Genomic DNA, 22644 nt, shown 5'->3' with positions numbered 1-22644 from the left:
TATCATGTTGTTCTGCTTCTTAGTTCAAAAAACCTGTTCGACCTTTAACCATTTTCCTGGAGCGATTTCATGGCAACTCTAACTCTGTGAGCACATGTGACATGAGCGACATGTTTTCAGCGGAACATCGTTAGGCCTTTGGCAAACAAATGTGCCTTCTGTATCAGAGCTCTCCTCCTGCTTCACTGCTAGTTTCCTATCAGTCTTAGAGGATCCAAGTCTCTTCTGGCACAATAAGAAGACTAAAGCACCGGAACAACTGCAGTTAACTGAGAAATTTCATTATGTGAAAAATATATATTTGCTGTGTTTATGTGCTATCTGGTGCACTTTTAATCACTCGTGTTCAAGCTGCTTCAGGTAACAAGTGCATGTGTACGATTTCTACATTTGTTCCATGCTGGTTACTAAGCTTACAGCTCTCAAAAGACCTATTGAGTAAGATTTCAAAGCCAGTCAGAATAGGTTTATCGAATTAGTGCGGAGTCTCAATATCATTAAATTCATGCAGTGTGGTTCACAATGGATCTTGACACAAATAGCAGCAATAAAAATGAGATGAGGGTGTTTTTCCTTAAGCAGTCTCATACTGTGGTGACTACATTCTTTAGCTTTGTGAAATACATTTTTATTGGGAAATTACAAGCCTACGAGACTCGACAAAGGAATAAGTAACAACCCTAATATAAAACTTCTAATCCCCACCTTCCTCAAACAGTACAGTATGTTCTTCATGCTTAAGTAAATTCTGAAAAAAAGTGAAAGCTATGCACAAACAAAAAAACAGCACAGTAATTTGATAAAAGTCATTGTCAAGGTTAGCCCATCTCTGCTAAGTTTCATTAAAGAGTTTTTGAAAAAAGGCCACTAACAAACCACACCAGATGGGAAATACTTTGATATGTGATACAAATTCAACTGTAAGATACTTAAAAATCACTGATTACTTCGATGTACTTATAAAACGGCAAAGAAAAAATCACTACCTAAGGTATACTGCTTCAATTTGACAAAAGCTGTTTTTATTACTGACACTTTATATTCCTGAAACTTGCTTTGATTTCAACGACATCCAGAACTTCTTACACAGTTTTGCTGTAGATGGTTTTAGTAATTGTTAAATATTCTGTAGGAAACTGCACCAAAACCCAGAATTTATATATCAGGGTAAACGTTTTAACTATGTAGCAGGGAGCCACAAATCTGGAGATAAAATGTGAAAGCAGATTACAGATTCCTTGCCTTGCCAGCACTTTACAGCGTACAGGCACAGGTTCTAGTGAAAATTTTCAGATCAGATACACATTCAATCTAACTGACCCTTGAAACCCAAATGCTAGTGAAGTCTGCACTGCAAATCTTAAATGGGATCTCAGACAAATAAAATGAGATTTTCAGATCTGCGAGTCTTTCTACGCGTACAGGCTCTCTCGGCTCCTCGCGATGTGAAGCAGGCTCCACCTACCATGTACGAGGGGAAGATCAGTACTCTCTTGTGCTTTCCACACGGCCACTGGGGGTCGTCCAGGAGGTTGGGGTCGTACTCCAGGAGGTCACCGAGGTCATTCCCTGCGAGGGCAACGAGAAACACACCACTCAAAAAACATCACCTTGTGGGAGGGCCCTCGAGGTTCCTGCATTTTACCCATGGTTGAATAAAGATCTCTCTTCAAGGACAGAACAACAACAGGACATTTCTCATGGAAATCTATGCAAAACCTGACCTACCACCACAATCAATTCAACACTTACACGTTTGTATTTACCGCAAGGCATAAATGTTAATCTTTTACCCGTTTTAACTTTAAATAAACCTTCACAGTAACTCATTATGTCTATATGTGAGACTATTTACAGCTTAACATTTTCCAGTCTTTGTATTTGTGTTACTGGCAACCTTAAACATAGGTGCTAAAATGTGCCCTGGTCCTCCCCAATGTCCCCTTCTCTGTACCAGAGAACTTCTCAATCTCGTCATTTAGCGCTCCGAATCACAGCGCTCATTCACAAAGTGCTTAAAAAACGGGGAACATCACTATCATAAAACATGAAGGTGGAGCCGTCAAAACACACACAAGGGAGGTTACAGATAAAAGAAAGCCATTAGGGCCATCAGCAAATTATAAGCTTCATTGAAAAAGACTCTTTTAAAATACTTTCAATGAACATGCATACAAAACATGACACTTATATTGGTTCTGAACGGAGAAACATGCTTGCAGGGAGAGAAAACCCTGTTGCCTGGCCAGTGCGCTTCTCTTCCAACAGCAGAAGGAACACAAGGTGGCTCAGCAGCCGGTATCCAGGCTGACAGGCCCAGCCCGTGGCTCACAGCGCTGATAACTGTCCAGCGCGCATCCAGCAGGTGACACTGAGGCCCTGCTGTTCACGTTCCAGAACGTGCGAGACAGCTTCAGAAAGCTTGCCGAGGTGCGTGTCCCAAAGAGCACTGCTGTTTCCTTCTTCTCCCGTCTCTGGCCAGTGCTTGGATTTCACTTTGGATTAAAAATACCCCAAGACTGAATCATTCTCTTATTAACATTTTAAGTCCTTATGCGCACTGGACCGTATTAATTTTGAACCAAACTTCGAAATCAACTGACCTGCAGTTTAGAAATGTTGGACAACCTATTTTACAGTTACAGTTAAAACCTTGCCTGCCTGAAAACCCTCATTGTAGGTAAATCTGAAGTTGATAAACTGACGTTGCTAATAAAAACCCTTAAACATTCTTTTTTCACCCCCAATTTAACACAAAATCACCAGATTAAAGTGAAATGAAACATGTCTCAACAAAAAACAACACACCACCAGTGCCATCCATTCATTTTCTAACCACTTCATGCAGCTCAGAGTTGCGGCGGAGCTGGAGCCCATCCCAGCAAGCACCAGGCAGGACACACCCTGGCCGGGACGCCAGTCCATGGGGGGACATACAGACACACTCACACCAGGGCCTGATTTCCTAAAAGCCAACAAACCCACCAGCATGTCTTTGCACTGTGGGAGGAAACCAGAGCACCTGGAGGAAACCCATGTGGTCATGAGAACATGTGAACTCCACACAGACAGCACCCCGGGACCCAAGACCCCAGCACTAAAATAGTCCTGTCTCATCGGTGCTGAAGACCTGATCAGGTAATTAACCTTTTTATCAGTCAGCACCTTCGGCTCTTCAGGAAACGTGGATGCTGCCTCCCCTGCTAACTTCACATCATACAGGCTGTAGCTTTTCAGTCTCCCTCTCCTGAACTTTCCACAAGACGCCTGTAACAGCTCTTATCTTTATCAGATGTATTATATATAAACTCGAAGGCGTCTTTTCTGTGTCTCTTCTTCCACCCAAAAGTTCAAAGCCTTTTCCAATTTTCAATGTTCTGGTGAAAATTCATGCATGCAGCTTTAAGTGAAGCCTTTTATTTTATCCTTTAGAGATATCACCAAACTTCCATGCTCAGCAACACCAGATTCTCTCTCATACACTTAGGAGGCATTTTAATTGTTTATTTAACTATTACATAACATATATATTCTGATGTGTATCAGAGATGCAATTGAAAACGGACTTGTGTATAGTGAGGCAGACGATGGCAGATGACAAGTCAACCAAAAAAAAACATAGCACTGGTCTTGTGCTTCATCCAGAACCCAGCCTCAATTTAAGCTTTGGCAGCTGGGACAGCTACCTTTACAGCGATGGTTAGGCTGAACTTTTTCCTCCAGGGACCGACGGCTAAATGCAAGGCCTGATTCTCAGGGAGGATGAGGCAACAGCAAGGATCATACCCTGTCTCCCAAGACTATGCTCATAAGAGCCGTGATGTGGAACAAGGAGCTGTGTGTCCACCTCACAGTCAGCTGACCACTGAGTGCTGCCCAGTACTCACAGCACCACCTTTCAGTATCTACATTTGTGAACAAGGATGACTTTGCTCTTGCTGTAGAAGCAGCAACATCTCATCAAATTCGCCCTGAACAGGGACTGAACATCTTGGAGTAACACATCCGGGTCTGAAGGTTTAACCCAAACTCTCAGAAACACAAGTCACTGTGTATCACGTTGAACACAACACAAGCACAACGGAAACATTGAAGCCGACCTTCCACTTGCAACAACAATAGTCATGACCCCACCCTCAACCAATCTTGGAGCCATGGCTCACCATGCAGAGAGCTATTAAAGAAGGTGGCCAGCAAGACGCAGACAAGAGTTCACGTGATCCCGAATCCAGCTGGCACAAGACGGGGAGCTTCTACAGCAGTAGCAATGGCTCTGGTGCTCAGTATGGCCCCGACACAGGCCAGCTCAACGCTGTGATGCACTGCGTCACCGGAAACACTTGTCTACTCCAACAGCTGCAGTGCCTAATGGCTTCATTCATTCAACGTTTGTGTTTTCTTTCTTCTCTTTTCAGCATGGAATAAACCTATTACTTGTTCCTTAATTAGTAATTATTTGTCCTGTTTAAGCTTGCTATGTAGTTATTATCTTATTCCTGAGCTAAGGAACTCGTCTCGCTCAGTATTCCCCGACTATAGGTGGTGTCATCTCTCTTTTTTTTAAGGATGACAAATCAGCATCAAGCCGACGCAGGGGGATCCTGCCTGTGACCCCGCGCGGGTGCCGTGGCCGTCTCTGAGCTGCACCCACACAGATTCGGGAAGGTGTGGGCTCCCGATGCACAGGTGGTAAATTCTGAAAGCCGTCTCCAGGAGAGGACAGCGCCCACGGACACGGCGCTCCCCGCCAGCCCCACGGCGGCGCGGCGGCGGCGGACTGACCGGCGTCGATGCTGCCCTGCGTGCTGCTGGTCCTGGCCAGGCTGAGGCTGCGGTGGCTGGCGTTCCGGAACTGGGTGAAGGAGGAGGTGGAGTCGATGGTGTTCCTCCGGCCGCTCAGCGCGTTGGTGGGGTAGAGGAACTGGGTGTAGGACACAGTCTGGGGAAACAAGAACCGCTGCTGAAGAGAAGCGTCCACACGCCGGGCCCCCATGTCCGGCTCATGGCCGCTGGAGCTTCCCCAAGCTCCCCCCTCACTCCCACCCCGGCCGTGCCCCTCGGGAGCCCCTCACCTTGCCGTCGGCCCCCAGCTCCACGCCCTCCAGTCCGATCACCATCTCCTTGGCACTGACGCCTCCGGACGGGTGGCGCTGGCGCCCGCCGTCCAGCTTCAGCTCCCTGCCGGGCAGAAGGCTGTTTGAGTTCCTCACAGATCCATCCTCGCCCCCCAACACCCTGCACAGTTTCCAGAGCAGCTACAGCCTTCGCACGTTTCCAATCTCCCACTCTCCCGTCTGGATGAGTAAGGTTAGTTGTGTTCCGTATCAAACATGCAACCTCACAAAAGACAGACATCTGTGGGGCACGCTTTCTGTGCTTGACAACATGCCCACCACAGCAGCCAGGAACATGGGCGCACAGTCACACAGTGCAAGAGTCGCTGATTGTACCTTCTCACATACACTTGGGAAATTTCAGACCACATGGCTGCCACTCTTCCCTTTGTGGTTTCGTTCACAGCACTACACTAGTGAAAACACTGGAAAACCGTCACGACGAATGATTCAGCTTCTGCCATCTTGAGACTAATATACGACAGCAGCCACTAGAACCTAGAACCGACCCTTACTAACTCGGGGACCTGCCTGGGACTTCGATGACCGTTCAAGTCTTCGGTAATCAAAAGTCCAAAGATAACCTGAACTCCTGACTGTGCGCACCTACAGTATGAGATATTCACATAATCAAGCAAAGCCAAAGAAACCGTCAAACTGAGCTCGTATTAAATGAGTCTGTAAGTGTGCCGATTCTTTTAACAAGGACTACAGTAGCGGTTTCCTTTACTAGCGAATGCCTGTTAACTCTCTAATGCATATTGATAATAATTCCTTGCATCTGTATAGTGCTTTCCAATCCCAAAGGGTCCTAAAGCAGGGAGGACACACCTCACCCACCACAGACGTGCAGCAGCGATTGTGCACCAGCAGCTGTAACGAATTCCCAATGATGAGGTTCCTATGCCGACGCAGGAGCGGGTAGATATCGAAACAGGCGTATCACCCGAAACGCCAGGCGAGGTTCAAGGTCGAAGGGCAAAAGGGAAGAAGTATCACAAGCGAGGTAGAGCTCTCTATGAGAAGACTCAATACCGAGCAGCGGGAAGCTGGTCTGGACGGTTTAAATAGCGCTGCCTGGCGCATGGCAGGGCGTGTGCTGATGGATTAACACGTGCGGCCGTGCTCGTTATTATCAACCCGCTGCTGGCGCTGGTTTGCTCTTTTGTGGGCTGATCTCTGCTGGCTGGCGACGCTGTACTGCAGATCAGAAATGAGAAACGACTTCACTAGTTGAATTACTGTATGTAGGAAATTTAGGAAGACCCCTGGAGTAAAGGCCCCCTCAATAACACATCTAAATCACTTACGATGAAGCAAAAGCTGATAAAAAACAATTACCTTAATCCATAAGCAAGAGTTTCGTAAAGCACCAATATTTCCAAACCCTCCTCTAGTCAACATTTCAACTTTCTAAAACCCTTCCAATTTTATCTTTGAAAAATGCCAACTGATTTTTTAAAATAGCAAAATACAGAAGAAATCAGAATGATAATTTATTATCACTTTTTTTCAGTTCTCAACTATAAAGTTCTCAAAACACCCTTGATTCAGATTTATATAAGTGAGAACATCATTCTGAAATAATTTTAGCAAGATAAACACAGGTGGTGAATCAATTATTCTACACAAAACAGAAGAGAACTGAAGTATTTTAGTTTTGTAGTACAAAGTGGTTTTATGTAAACTGTCTGATCTAGAAAAACACTTATTTTAATAACTGACAGATCACAGGCGATTTCTCTCGCTTTGCTGGATATCAGACCTGCCTGTTTATTGAGATTTCAATAATGAAGAGCAATACTGTGATCTGTATTGAAAGCGTGATTTTGTTTTTGACAGAGTCTGATAAAATCAAACACAAGCTACACAGCTGAAAAGCTCATAAGGCTGCGTCTGAAATAAAAAAATTCTGGAAAAGGATTTTTCTGTTCGCAATTCTTGCTGTACACGTAGGAAATTATCCGTTGTAATGGAAGGAAAAACAAAACCATGGGCTGCAGACACTGAATGCTGTCTTGTCGATCAGACGGTGGTGACAAGCTGTTTTTATCTCTAGGGGTTACCTAGGAGACACATTAGATGTCCGTGCTGCCCTGCTCCCAGGACCAGCAGAAGCCCAGCCTAGCCCTGTGTGTCCTGTGGAGACAGTCCTACAGAGAGTGTGTGATGTCACCCTGGAAAGGAGTGGGAATGAACTTCGCAAGATCAATGAACTCCCTTTGTCACCTTTTGTTTTTATCATCTCTTGAGACTGGACAATTAAATTACCGAAGACAAGTGCTACAATTACTGGAAACCACAAAGGGAATGGTCTTATTTTTTTACCTGATTGCAAAGCAGCATTTAGGAAATGTCAATTGCTACACAGTACAATAACGGCAAACCATGACAATCTGTATTAAGTTTGCATTAGGTGAGTATAAGGACCTACCTATGAATCATATAGGTACAACACACCTAAGGCAGAGCAATTGTTTCTGAGAACACAGTTTGGAATCTTGCTATAAGATGAAGGGAAGAGTGTTAAACAGTATATTCTTTTGTTATGCGCAACACTATTCTTCTGTTATGGCTGTCTCTCTGCTTCTCTAACAAATTGGCATCTCTAGATAGTCAGGTGCTGTTAATTCAGTGTGAAGGCACATTTAATGCTCCAGGGGGATTAAGCAATTAAGAGTATAATTGACTCAGCCAGTTAATAGCACACGTTGGAGAAAATCAGAACAAAGTATTGAACAAGGGGGTTTTTGGTCTGATTTTCGACACTAACCTCATGATCAACCTCAGTGGTGCAACACACACAATTTTTAATCAGTTTTTAGCTCCGGTCAAAAGACTGAAACATATATCAGTTATCTCAATTGCAGAACACAAATTTCTTAACAAGACATTTTGAATAAACTAAAACGAAGCTTTAATTGTGATAAAAATATTATACTTTTATGTTCCATTTAAATGAAAAGGGCTAGGTGTTAGCTTTTAAGAAGTACAGAACAAACTGCACTGATTCAGAAGAGATTAAAAACCTTGGGCTCATGGGGAATTTGACTAACACAGCTCTCCCACATTCAAAGCTGCTTGAACAATAACATACAGATTCCACACTCATTATTGCTTAGTAAAAATCTCAAATACAAAATTAGAACTTTCTTTTTTGTGGATTATGCTTTACAAAGCCTGCTTCAGCTTTCCCCAGTGACAGAGCTTACGTGAGTAAAATGTATCTTTACATTTACAGATACATGTAACAGGAGTACATGTATCTTTATAAGGATCACAGATCTCCAGTACGCAGTCATCTGATATATTTTACACTACATCTCTTCTGGAGATCACTGACATTCTATTGCCAAAACGTAATGTAACTGAGTTTCGGTGACTGCTGTGTTTGTTAGTAACGACAATCCTACAATACATATACTGTACATGGGCTACAAAATGCTCAGCAAATATTTTATTTCTTATTACTGACACATTGACAAGAGGGTAGCAGAACTATGAATCACTGCTTAATTTTTCTTGCAAGGGATAATATGTCTTGGAAACAGACCGATTGGCGGATTAATTGCAATACTATCTTTCCCTATTACCAGAACTGAAAAGATTCTCACAGATTCTGAAGAGAGAATTACTCTAGAACCTCTCGACTCAAGAACTTGACTTCGGCATACTTTGCTTTTCTGAGCAGTTGTTCCAGCATCTGATGTACAGTACAAGGACATTATATGACTTTGTTCTTAATGTTCAGGTAAAGTTAAGAGGACCACATGCTTTCTGCTAATATCTGCTTATAACTGATATATCAAGTATGATTCCTAGAACATATAATTTATATATGATTTATATACACAATATATAATCTCTCAAAATGCATTACCCATAATATATTAACACGGGAACTGAGGGATTATGAGTCTACAGCATTAGCACTTTTAAGACTTTCAGCAATGCCAGTTCCCATCTTTGTAAGTTATATAAAGCATGCTGTGTATAAATGTCTAAAAAGAAACATTGTTTTAGGCAAAGAACTAGGGCGAGAGGAGAAATGTGATCTTTTATCAGGTTGATTTTCCAGTTTGGTCTGTAGCGCATCACTTGTTATATTAACGCATAAAATCTGTTTGTGCTCATGAGTCATGAGATAAGACTGAAAAAACACTCAGTTTTTCTTTTTTTTCAAGCTATGTGAAGAGTTTCACTGTGTTCAAAAGCCACCACTGTACTTTGTCAATCCTGTTCACTCACCATATAAATCTGTCTCCATTTCAATCTTGGCATTTCGCTAATATGGCATTTTTCTATTTAGCTGGTGCTTTTATTTAAAGCCGCTTATATCTGTACCCATTCCTACAGCTGGGTGCTTTACTGAAGCAGTCTGAGTGAAGTGCCTTGCTCAAGGGCACAACAGCATTGTCCTAATACAGAATCTGTACCCACAACCTTCGGGTGAAATCTGGACCCTTAATCACACTGCAGCCAAAACACTTATAAAACCATAAAAATACCCTTTTGCAATAATACATATATAAACTTGACAGCTCTATTCCATAAAAGAATCTTTAAACCGTAGCTCGTTTCACTACCTACACTTCCTCTGGTATTGCACAACAATGGGTTATTAAAAACGACTTAGCCATAAAGTCAGCTCATTGGAAAAAAGATACAGTGTCATATAAACATACACAAACTCTGTCTAGACAAAGGGGTCAATATGCTCTACTTTGAGCGCACACAGGCTAATAAGTTAAGAGCAAGAAACTTCCTAGACCTCAAAGAGTCATCAACATGAAGCTACTGAATACAACGTTTTTGAGGAAAAAGGTCAATATTCCTAAATGGCAATTACTAAATAAAAAGTCACATTACATTGGATAATCCTCAATTCCCATGATATTAAATACAGCAGAACAAAGAAATACTAAGGTATAGTAAAACTACAACAGAACTATGGCAAAGCATTGACAAGCAAAGAAAGTGGATATTTTAAACAAAAAAACGAAAATATAGAGTCTGCTAGTTTTACAATGGAAATGTTTTCTAAGGAACACGTACTGTAAATATTAAAGAGTTACAAATAACTGGATTCTAAACACTTTTAAACTGGTTACATTAAATTTGAACAGGACAGATATAGTGCAGAGCTCTTTAGGACATCCACTTTCATCTAAGACTTTGTGACAAGCAATGCTTAACTCTCAGCTGTTCTTTTTAACTTTGTGAATGTACAAAACAGTATATGACATAACAGTTTTTCTGTTTCAGTCAGCTGCTTACAACGAAAAAGAAAATCCCGCTGAATTATCAAACTTGGCATGCTTTAGAATACATACCCTGCTTGGCTACAATCTCGATACGGCAGCACAGAAAATACACTACAGAAGGATCTTCTGCCACTGATTAGGACTATCCTATAAAACAAAATGATGATAAACTACATAAATACCATACCTTTTTAAATTTGTCTCATCTAAACATTTTGTTTTAAATATAAGCAGACATCATTTGCCACACAGGACTAAAACAATTTCTAAAATCAAGTTACCTGGATGACCATATGAGTCTTTAGAGCATCCATAGTCAGATTGTCTGACATACTCTTGCTTATTCTTATTTGCTTTCTGGGCAATATCTGTGCATTCAAATTAATGACATTTAAAACAATGCACTGTAAGCTGCTTATGTCCTAATACTAGTAAAAGCTTTCCCATCTCAGAACAGTCCCAAAGGAAGGCCCAACCTGGTAGTTTTGATATGAACAGTCAGCCTGATTGTTTCATTACTGGGAAACATCAATGGGTCTAGGAGAAAACCATGGAAGACAATGGTTCAGAAATGCACTGAGACTGGGAATGAATCCATCTGGTAGATATGCTGTAGCAGGAAAACAGCAACCCGAAATGGAAATGATCCACATTCTTTGTGAAGTTGTAACCATGTACAGATTTTACTGTCTGCATCACATACTGGTACTCCAGAAAAGCATTTCCCGTCCACCAGTATGGGAAAAACCACTCTGAACAGAAAACTCAGGTTTCCAATGACTTTGTAGGTGAGTCACGTCTGAAGAATTTATTAACGACAAACATTCTGCTAGAAAATGTTAATGCCTCTTCCTCAGCAGACACTTGAGTTAAGAGCCTGCAATACTTTCATGACTGACTGTTCTTCCCGCAGTCCAACTATGTGTTAACTTGAGATTTTATCGAGAAAAATGTTTTTGAACCCTATTATGTTTGCAGCTCTTCCTTGATGAAGTAGCTGAGTCCGGAAAATAGGGAACCAAAGTTCTGCAGCTGAAAGCTGGGGTCAAACAGCACAGACATACTTGTGTCTACCAGTATACTAACCAAGGCAGAAAATCATATTAGTCTGAGATTTTAGAATTTCAGAGTGATACACCTCCATACAACATACAGCTAGCAAATGGATTAAATTAACACAGCATGTTTTAAAAACATCATATAATTGCACAGAAATTGATTAAATTACAAACAATTTATATTAGCTTTGAATTCTATGGGCCCGAGCCCGTCATCGAGTTTGAATACGAAGACAGCAGCAATACCTCGGGGACCCCAATTATTTGGTTAGTTCCTAATTCAATTTTGATGTAACCCAAAATCTCCTTCATGCATGAATCACAGTAAATTGTTTTTTTATTCTGTACAGCTATTTTTTAGGAATTTCGAAACAAGGAACTGGCCTTAAAAATGCTGAAAAATTTATCTGCATGTAGTGTCCCAGTGTCAACTTACAATTTATTTTCTGCCTTATTTTATGGCGTAATTGAAGCAACAGCCTATTTCATTTTGTTTGGTACCTTCCATTGCGTGTGTCATGCTGTCTCATGTTCTTGATAAAGTGAACCTTCTTAAAGCTCTTTGGTCTGGGTGAACCTGATAGCGTGCGACACCTAAACAAAAAACAGAAAAAAGAAAAGACAACGTGTGTCAGACATACTCACAAAGAACCACACCCAACTCCGGAAAGACACATGCAATCGGCCATTATTTTTATTACACACCCACCCAATCTGAGCCCGCCAGCTGTTTAAGATTCATCTGGCAGCCATGAACGCTATGCTGCCCCTCTCCTCCAATCTGCCTCTTGCCAGAATGCAGAGTCCACAATTAATTAAATTCAAGTCAAAATACTTGATTCATCCCCGGTGGGGGCAATTTAAGCAGCAAGCAGTGCAACATACAACACATACCAAACAAAACCACATCGCTGAGAACAAAAACACAGATAAAAACAGTAAACGGACCATAAAAATGTCTGAAATTACCAGTGTGTAATATTTAAGACGGTATAATAAATTAATACAATATATTAAAGTTAATTAGCACCAACTTGCTGAGCTGCATGTCTTGCACGCCTGCAGGAGCCCAGCCAGTCACTGGAGCTGCTGTCTCACAGAGAGCCAGGAGAGCTCTGGGCGACTGAGACCCACCCCGCCCCCCAGGGGGCGCTCAGCCGATTGCACCCCAGTGCTGGAGCAGCTAATGACGTGAACCACCCTCGAACCCGCGTCATGAAGAACACACTTCAGGAAGTCACACAAGATACTGAAGAGACTTAAATCAGTTGATTTAAAAGAGATTTATGAAATCTCGCACAACTAAAAAAAACAGTTGATCTTTCATGAAGGCACGTTTCCACACCCATACTCGCACAAAAAAACAAAACAACACATCCTCCTTTCTGGAACCGACTCTAAATGAAAAAAAACGCTTGTCTATGCAAATATTTTCTAGCAACGACAAATAAACAATTCACATTACTTCACAACCGCCACCCACCCCAACACCACCATCTCTATGAGAAACTTCGGCCAGCCTCAGATTTTAATTTAAAACTGACCTCCACAAAGTGATAAAGCAAGCGTCTCACTATATTACTTCTAATAAAGAAATAGTGTGACTGGTGTGCCCAATTTCAAAAGTTATTTGAGCGTATAACTTATAATTAGGCACACCAATCACTCCAATCAGCATCGATGGCACAGCAGGGAGAACTGTCAGCTGCTTCAGCTTCCTCGGCCTGCAGATCTCCACTGACTTGGCTTGGAGACACTGTAGCCAGTCTGGAAAAGGCACAACAGCGCCTGCACTTTCCGCGGTGCTTAAAGAAATGCGGTTTGGGGAGGCAGCTCCTCATTAACGTTTACCGCAGCACCACAGAAAGTGTCCTCACTAGTGGCAACACTAGTACTGCAGTGACAGATACGCACTGCAAAGGGTTGTAGGGCAACGGCACAGAGGATTATAGGATGTGATTGACCATCAAGCGGTGAGATTCACACCATCCGCCGCCGCAATGAAGCCCGACCCATCATTCAGGATCCCAACCATCCTGGACGCAGACTGTTCTCCCCCCTGCGCTCTGGCAAGCGGTACCACACTGTTAAAGCTGGACCACTAGACTCAAGAACAGCTTCTATCCCACTGCAGTGCACATCCTCAACAAATAACTGCAGGGCCCTAATACACATCGGCACTCTGCACTTTTTACATGGGCTACCATTTTTTTTTTGGTCATACTACTACATATTTATTGTTCCAACAACACATTTATGGTTCCTGTTGTCTACATTGTGTAGTGTTGTCTGTTGTACTGTGTACGTCCCGAGAGATCAGTGCGATTAAGAATTCCAATGTACGTGTACATATGGCACTAAACTACTCTACTCTATTTTAATTTGTGTTATATAGCAGGCAGCAGCCCTTTTTGAATACGCAAAAGAGTAAGGAAGCAAGAAAAAGAAAACACTCAGGTTACAGGGTACTAACGTCTAGACTCACTTGGGACTTCCCAATGCGAGCTCAATCCGACACTGAAAGACAAGTAAACTTCTGCCGTTTCTGTGCACAGGTGGGGAGGATGTAACCGTAGGGTCCACCATCGACAGCTTACCTGCGCAGGGGCGCATTCTCCTCTATATCTTCAAGGGTCTCCAGGGAGGAGCGCTGGGAGATCAGTCTCCGCCTGCGCAGAGAGACACAGGGTCAGGGCACGAGGACGCTGGGGACCGACTACACTACGGCCCCCCAAGGATCAAGAGCGAGGCTGCATGGAGGACAGCGTGTGAAAAACATGGGACGTGGACAGAGTACACCTCTATCAGACAGTGGATGAACACACTGCTGGCAGTTTTCTCATGTACCACCAAAATGATTTGTGTTTTAAAAAGGCTGACCTGTGGGGACAAATAAACAACAACTAATGGTTGACATTAGAGGCGATGGCTTTGAAAATGGAGTTTTAAATGTATGTACCGTGCAGAGTGGGTGGGACAATTTTAAGATACTACTTTAGGAGTACAGAGCTCTTTGATCAGAAACACAGAGGTCAGGAGAAGCTCCTGCTTCCAATTCACTAAACAAAATAAATAAAAAACAACCAACAAAACTGGTTATTCACTTTCTGAATAGTTTCTGAGGAAACCTCACCTGAAAACCAATAAACACAGAAGGCCTATTCCTTCTCCTTTCTCTTCCATTTATCTAAACTTACCATAGAGGGACCGAAATTCTTTATTCTACAAGCTTCCCTGGGGTACAAGGTGTTTAAACCCCCCTGCGGTGTTTAAAAGCAGGACAGGCAGGTCTCAATTCTGATTCGGCGTGTCGAGGAGAGCTGGCCTGGAGGAAGAAGTTAACTACAGTAACAGCGGACTGAAGAAAAACCCTTTCCTCCTCTTCTACTGTCAAAGAAAATACTTCCCTTTGTATTTGCAGGACAATGTGAAAAAGAGTGTAATTAATTTCCATGGTGAGCCACATCAACAGGAGTAATGTTAGGTTAACGAAGGGCAGAGGTACTTAGACATGCTTGAATACAAAGGAAAAAAGCTTTTAGCTCCTGAAGATCTCTTTTCCGACTGTGTAACAGCAATAACAAATAGCTGTCTGTACTCAAGACAGCAAAACACGACAAAGGCTTTAAATTGTTCAAGCCTGCTATCAGAGCTCCAGGCGCAGTGGGAGTGCTGACCAGAACTGACCACTGGTTCACCGTTTTCACCAGAGAGACACTGTAACCTTTGCTCTTGGAGGAGAACACTGCTGGAGGAATAATGCAAACAAAGAGCAACAGTCGGTTTTATAGCAATGACTTTAAAAGGCAGTAAGTAGCAGAGGTCTGATGAAAAAATTCAGTTTGTTTCACAGAGCGTGGTTCTCTAAGTGGGTATCTTTAAAGCTTTAGACTCATTCCTGAAACATACATCAATTTAAGTATTATTTAAAATAATACTTAATCCAGCGAGATTCGCATCTATCCTTTTGACATATTCAGCAGTTCATAACGCTTTAATCACACTCATTATATATGAACTCAGCTCAGTCATCTTCTAACTGCCTCCAGTTCAGGGCTGCAGGGCAGCCGGAGTCTATCCCAGAAAGCAATGGGCGCCAGGCTGGGTACACCCTGGGCGAGACGCCAGTCCATCGCAGGGCACACAAATACAAATAAGCACACACTGTGGGCCAATTCTCCCAGAAGCCAGCTAACCTACCAGAATGTCTTTGGACTGTGGGAGGAAACTGGAGCACCTGGAGGAAACCCCCACACACACACAGAGGGAGAGCATACAAACTCCCCAAAGGGCCCCAGCGCTGTGAGGCAGCAATACTAACCACAGTGCCACTCGTGTTTGATGTTGTATTACAAGATCATTGTTCACTCTGAGTAAAGCTGCTCGTCTGCTACAGACACAGGACTCCAACAGTAAGTGAGAAAACCAGGTTGCTCAATATAGCTGGATAGAAGAGTATAAAAGTCATCTGATGTAGGTTTGGTTTTCCAAATCAAAACTCTTGAGACAGAGAATGCCTTCCAATTTAAAATCTAATAATAATAATGATGATGATGATGACAACAACGATGATGAAGAACAGCAGCTCAAAAGCAAAAAGAACAACATGATGCTGGCCTGATGCAGACAGAATACAGCAAATAACAACACATTTCAGTCATGAAGCTCTTCATCTCTGATGAATCCTGTATATAAACACACTAGGTGTTGTGGTACAGTGATGTCTTTGTCAGAATAATATTGCTTTGTTACAACTATAAGACAGCTAGTTAGTTCACAGGCCCGTACAGTAATCCAGCTGTGAGGCAGGTGGTGGTGGAGACCTGAGCCTTTCCTTGCAGGAAACCTTGAAATCAATTCAGATCTTCTATGTGACAGAACACTGCCAGTGTGTTAACAGCAATGAAAACACATTCGTTGCTCTAACACAGATCAGACATTCAGTAATGACTACTCTGTACAATTAGTTTTGAAACTTCTGACATGTCAGTCCACCTCAAAATCACAGGCGATACCAATCAGGACGTGCTGTAACTGCTCAGGGTCAGTCAGTCTCGTTAGCTTTTTATTCTGGTCTAAATTAACGACGAGCTTTAACTGAAGAGGATCTGCAGGGGAGGAAGAGGGAATCAGCATTGCTGGAGGTTTAATCTGCGCTGGTGACTTGAGTCCCATCAGAACAGAGCTTTTTACTCTCTGTTGCATTAAAATGTTTCACAAGCCAAGTTTCTCATAGCCTGTGCTGGCCTCTGTGCTAAACCCATGGACTAAACTCATGTTATTGAAACAAAGATATTTGCCACACCAGGTATATAGTACGCAGAATCATTCCACACTAACTTACTGTCAATACCACAACAAGGCAGCCACAAACTGTCCTGTATGGACTCCCACCGAACCAATCAATCACAGGGCCTGTTTATGAAAGCCCTCATTACTCCACTAGACTGCGGTGAAACTTAAAACAACTCGACATTCTTGTGGTTACCATCTTATAAATGTGTCTGCCAGTTTCGTCCCCATTGTGTAACAATTCTATTAATAAGCAACAAAGGTTCAGCACCAAGATTCCAACTAAGTGAAGTAAATGAACTTCTTGCATAAACGTTCTCTCCTCTATAATCTATAATCTAAGTTTGATTCTGTGTGGCCATGGAGGAGGTTTGGCACACACTCTGGATAAAGGTCCCTGTTGTTTCATGACTGGCCTAATTTTTGACCAGATTCTCGCTTTTTTAACCTTGTGCTGCTGGTTTCATAAGAATGTGTTCTAATAAGAGGATAAGGGAATGGTCTCAGCATGCAAAACATTTGCAAATTTCAGTCCCACTTTAAAATAAGTGCCTTTTCATGACAGACTAGCCTTTTGTTGTTTTATTTTGGCAGGAACAAAAAACAAAGCAAATCCTATTAAATCTTACATGGTATTAACCCTCGATATACAGCTCTATTCCTCTTTTCAAGTCTTCAAGGCAAGAACTGAACTTGCCCCTTTGATCAAGAACGCATGCCTCACTTTCCTAACACTGAATGACAATCTCAACTTCTGTCACATTTTTTGGCCTGATTCCTAAAAAAAAGAGCTGCCTTATACATCTCTAACAGATGACCTTCTTACCTTAATATGAAAACAAACAGTGGTTACAGCATCACCAAATAATTGTCTGATCAGGTGAAGTCAATTAAGTCATGTTGAGATAATGTGGTTCATTAATCCACTACAATGAATGCTTCTGGCCTAAAGGATTTGACAGTTCTACCAATTATACTAATATTTCACAGAATTCAGCCCTGCTATATTCTCAGAAACTGGTATTACTCCTGAATCCGAGAAGCAAACATACAGCTGCAGTCAAGACTGTCAGTGGGAAATAAGATTGTTAGAATTTAGCTTGATGGTTTTCCATTTTGGGTATCAAACAATAATAATGTACTTTTATAAATGTGTTTGATGCATTTTAAGTACTTTAGCAGTGAGTGCTAAAATGCAACACTTTTACAAAAAGACGAGTGGATGGCAGTGGTCTCTGAGGTACAAAAGACAAGCTTAATAATGAGGACATATCTCAAAAAAGCAGAATGTGTTACAAATCTTTGACTAAAACCATGGACCACACTGAAGTACATCAATGGATATAAGATGTGATGAAGATTGAGCATAAGAGCTGTGCCTTTTATAACAAAACAATGCATTAGGAACAATAAGGACTACCAGGGCAAAATGTGGATTCCAGCACTACACATCTGAAGGATAACATTTATTATTTTTGGATGGTCAAGAGGCAGCGATTTACCACTGGAAAGCAAATGGTGTCGAGTCAAATCCTCCGTGCAGCAGCTGCAGAACAGGAAATTGGTGAGAGTTATGTTGTGGGCATTAAGTCAAAATGAAAAAAGCAGGGAGTATAGAAAAAGTCAGACCCAGACTGTTGGAAAGATGCGCCCAAAACCCAGTCACTACTGACAAGTTTCATCAGGAGGTTAATTATCCACCTTGCTAAGCCTTTGCAGAGCCAGATGTGGATATCAGCTACAGTATGTTTATCAGACTAAACAATTCAGGATCCTGCTGAATATGTGAAATGTAATCCAGTCATACAGCAGTTTGTAAACTGAAATCACAAGGAAAATAAGACATCTCGATGAGGCTCAGTGAGGTACATCACCGGGTGAGTGGAGAAGATATTTAAAGGGCATTTAGGTTAAACTATGAATTTCTGATTTCTTCATCTGAAAAAAGCTGATGATGGAAAATGTCACCAGAACCCGCTATGATTCACATGCACATAAAAAACAAACAAGAGAAAGTCATTTGGCCCACTTTCACGTGGCTTATTTGAAAGCGCTGAGCACAATAATTAGGACTGTACAACAACCTGCCACCAACAAATCATGTCCATAGAAAACTCATATACCAACAATTTATTAAAATAACAAAAAAGCAATTAAACACATCAAGAGTGCTGCCTGTGATGAACACCGAAAACGCGACCAATTCAAGCCTCGGATAACAACTCGAGCAAAATCCACTTTTCCACAAGAAATTCAGTGTTGTGAAATTTGCCAAAACAAAGTCAAACACAGTTGTCTGCAATGTTTATTTCTGTTTCGGACAGATTGAAGTCTGAGATACATGTGACTGCTGATCTTTTTGATTTTCTTTTTAAACATCCTTGCGGCTTTTGCCTTTGGATTATTGTGCTGTGAATCTGGAGCAAACGTTACTAATTCGATCTAACAGCCATTAACAGTGTACGGACGAGCCCCTGGGGGGAGACTGTACTGAACTGCAGAAAAGACATGAAGAGAGCTTAAGAAGCACAACGTCTTTCCTTGGGGCAGCCAAGTATTAATCACTTGGGCATTATGCAAGTGCCGCAGCAGTTATACTGCTGAACAATGAACAACAGCTGTCACTTTATTGAAAACAAACTGCCAGGGCAAAGTCTACAGAGAGGGTGCAGACAGCGCTGGGCACTCACAAAACAAGCTGAAAGGAGCTTTCAAGGTCAAGGGTTTGGAACTTTTGCTCCGGAGGAAAGTTCAGACAACAGTCTCATTATTCTCTCAAACAAAAACACATTTCAAATTCATCACGCTGCACACGCGAAGTGGATTTCTTCCCCAGTATTTGATAACACGCACCAAAACATGGTTTAAAGGAACAGGACTAGAGTTTTCTGCCATGTTCCTTCTCATTCGCAGGACGAAATTCAGTGCCGCAAGGTTGCAACTTGAGAAGGTCTGCAGAAAACATAAAAATGCAAAACTGGAAAATATGATGAAATATGATTAAAGGGGAGCCTGCAAGGAAAGGGATTTGTAGCACAATTTATCACACAATTACCAATGTGCAGCCAAGCAGTTGTTCTTCAGGGTTATTTTTTAACTCATTATTGCAGAATTCAATGGCAATGATCAGGCATAAGAGTTTCTAAATACCATAAATTAATAAAGGAAGTGTTTTGGTATAATGTCACCTTATCAGGCACATTTAATATGACAAGCAGAATGCAGTGTACTGTATAAATAAGGATAAGTGTTTTTTTCAGTCCATCCTGACCTGATTAAACATGTCTTGAAATGTTCACATCTACCTTTTAAATTTACTCATAATGTTTCTTAAGATACCAAGTAATCAGTTGTCTACTAGTACAAACAGGGTGATCAAGGCACTGAAAGTAGCGCAGGTTTAATTTTGCACACATCACTGACAGATGGAACTGTTTGACATGGTACCCAGTAATGGTACCCAGTCACTTTCTGACCGATTTATCCAGTACAGGGTCACGGGGGAGCCGGAACCTCTCCCAGCAAGCAACAGGCAGGGTACACCCTGGATGGGACACCAGTCCGTGCCAGGACACACACAGACACACTCACACACTCAGACCAGGGCCAGTTTTCCCAGAAGCCAAAAGAGCAGCATGTCTTTGGACGTGGGAGGAAACCAGAGCACCCAGAGGTGACCAACACAAACACAGGGAGAGCATACGAACTCCACACGACCTACAGACAGACAGCACCAAGGGACTGGATGGGAGCCCAGGGCTCCGGCGCTGCGAGGCAGAGATACTGACCACTGTGCTTCCCACCCATCGATTTTAAAAATATAACAGATATAAAATGGGAAAAGAAGTCTTCCCTGCCTCTCGTTTTTAAGCACAATGAAAGCTAAGTGCTCGAATCAATAGTTTTTTCCATCATTTGCAAATATTTGGATAGAAAAAAATCAAATGGCATTCAAGACAGTGAGGTGGGTAGCACTGTAGTAACACGGTTATGATACCAATCAGTTCTAGGCATTCAAAAGATAATGAGGAAATGCAAATGGTCTTTCCAGCGTAACAAAATAAAACACTGACCACCTGGGAAATTCACCTTCTTCTGCGGGCGAATTGTGTGTTAATCCCTGTTAAACACATGAAGGAATGCCTATGAACAGCACCTGATACATACCTGGCTGACAGTTTCAATATGTTTCAATGTAAGAAAATATGGATTGCACTATAATTCCCCCTAACATACCACATCCACATTTATATAGATAAAATATCAAAATATCTTGTGATCTTTGTGCAGGAAGGGGCATCACTTACACATGTAGCTTGTATCCTTAATTGTTCAGATTCTAAATGAATTGTCTGGGGACGGGTCTGAGAAGCTACAACCACACTGAAAGCAGAGAACTGGATTTGTTTATGCTCCAAACCATCATCATTATAAGCTGCAACGATAAATGAAAACAAACCAAAACACATAGCGCAGGGCAGATATGAGCAAGGGCTCATGTCATTTTATATCCCAACTGCTTGAAAGCCTAGCTGGCCATGTAACATTTTCATTTCTATTGCTCTGAGCTAGCCCTCTCTTTTATATTGCCTGAGATGGCCAGGCAACGGAATCCATGGATCACAAATTCAACACAATCAAAAGGGCCTCATTCGTCTTGCCCAGCTTCACAAAACACTGCCTCTCAGGTCTTGTCTCTTTCAACTCGTTCTCTTTCATTATCCAAAGTGTTTCCCGTAGAAAGCCTCTAAGACACACACCTGCTTCACCAAAACCCACACACACCGTGAATTCAAGGTTTTCAAAGGCTGTTAATTGACGACTAAATGTCAATGAAGCTCTTACAGCTAAATGGATAATTGTTATTATGAGAAAGAGCACTTGGGCAATAAAGCTAGCAAATGAGTCCTCAGAATGAAACTGAATAGACCTCGTTCTAAAAAATTAGTTTAATAGTAAAATTGTATTAAAACTGCAAAACATTAGAATTAATGACTGTTCATATATTCACTCTCTCTTAGTTCCCACTTTTGTCTTGTTTAGTATACTTTTGAACACTGTAAGGGACACTGATGTAGAAAATGTAGTCAAGAGTGTCACGGATGTCGGAAGGAATGAACCGTGGAGAGGCAGGAGAGCGGAAAAAGACCCACATGCATAGTGGCAGGACGGGGGTTTAGCACGGGCTCAGCAGTTCAGGAGTCGTATAGAAACCAAAGCCCTCAGGCAGCGGACGTGGGGTGACCTGGAGGCTAGGCGGGTCTCAGGACATCCGAACGTCAATGCTGAGCGAAGGTGAATGAGCGACCCGGAAATATATAGTCCCAGAGAGAGAGAAGCACCGGAGGAACAGCAAAGCACGGGAAACAAGGGACAGGACAGAGCAGGAGCGCCCTCTGGCTGCAGAGGGCGTGACAGAGAGAAAACGGCACCTACTGGTCATCCAGCACCACATAAATCCTGGCTGTTCATTCCGCTGCAGTGCTTAAAATCGACAAATTTAAGGATAATTTTCATTATAAAGCCAGTTCAGTCTCATTCTGATCACTGCAAACAAGTTGCCCAAATGAAAAAATTAAAGAGCAAGAGAAAGAAATAAAGCCGTGAATTTGGAGAGTGTAGCCGTGAATAACGCATTCTCTAATTTGGTAAATGGGCATTAACACTTGCTAACTAAATAAGACACGCTTATTTTGTTTTTTCATAAAGAAATGAAGAAGGCAGCCAGTGAAGTACTTGATTTATGTAGTAATGACACTATGTGCTTTGCTCTGAAATTTCCTGCAGTCTGGAAAAATAATGGTTTAAGCTTTCATAAGGGCAACACAGGGGTATACTAAAATGCAGAAGTACAGCCTAAAGCACTGTTAATGCGCTGGTTTGCCGCAAGTTTGACACTACCTGATGCGTACCTCT

At 42.1% G+C, this 22644-nt stretch overlaps 1 protein-coding gene across 5 annotated transcripts in view; it reads right to left on the bottom strand.

Annotated features, from left to right (window-relative positions):
• Positions 1 to 22644, bottom strand: part of cables1 (Cdk5 and Abl enzyme substrate 1) — a 50895-nt gene that overhangs the window by 8725 nt on the left and 19526 nt on the right. Inside the window, exons 2-7 of one of the 5 annotated variants that reach the window (XM_006633859.3) lie at positions 14034 to 14105; positions 11938 to 12030; positions 10448 to 10525; positions 5073 to 5178; positions 4783 to 4939; positions 1466 to 1569 (exon numbers count right to left, since the gene is read on the bottom strand). In XM_006633859.3, coding sequence (XP_006633922.1) covers positions 1466 to 1569; positions 4783 to 4939; positions 5073 to 5178; positions 10448 to 10525; positions 11938 to 12030; positions 14034 to 14105 — 610 coding nt within the window. The remainder of the gene's footprint in view (positions 1 to 1465; positions 1570 to 4782; positions 4940 to 5072; positions 5179 to 10447; positions 10526 to 11937; positions 12031 to 14033; positions 14106 to 22644) is intronic. The other 4 variants (XM_015353484.2, XM_015353483.2, XM_015353486.2 and 1 more) reach the window with 4 other exon arrangements.

Source organism: Lepisosteus oculatus, chromosome 6 (genome assembly GCF_040954835.1).
Source record: "Lepisosteus oculatus isolate fLepOcu1 chromosome 6, fLepOcu1.hap2, whole genome shotgun sequence".
NCBI classification, from domain to species: Eukaryota; Metazoa; Chordata; class Actinopteri; order Semionotiformes; family Lepisosteidae; genus Lepisosteus; species Lepisosteus oculatus.
The sequence above is the reverse complement of the archived record's forward strand: the minus strand, read 5'-3'. Positions and strand labels throughout refer to the sequence as shown.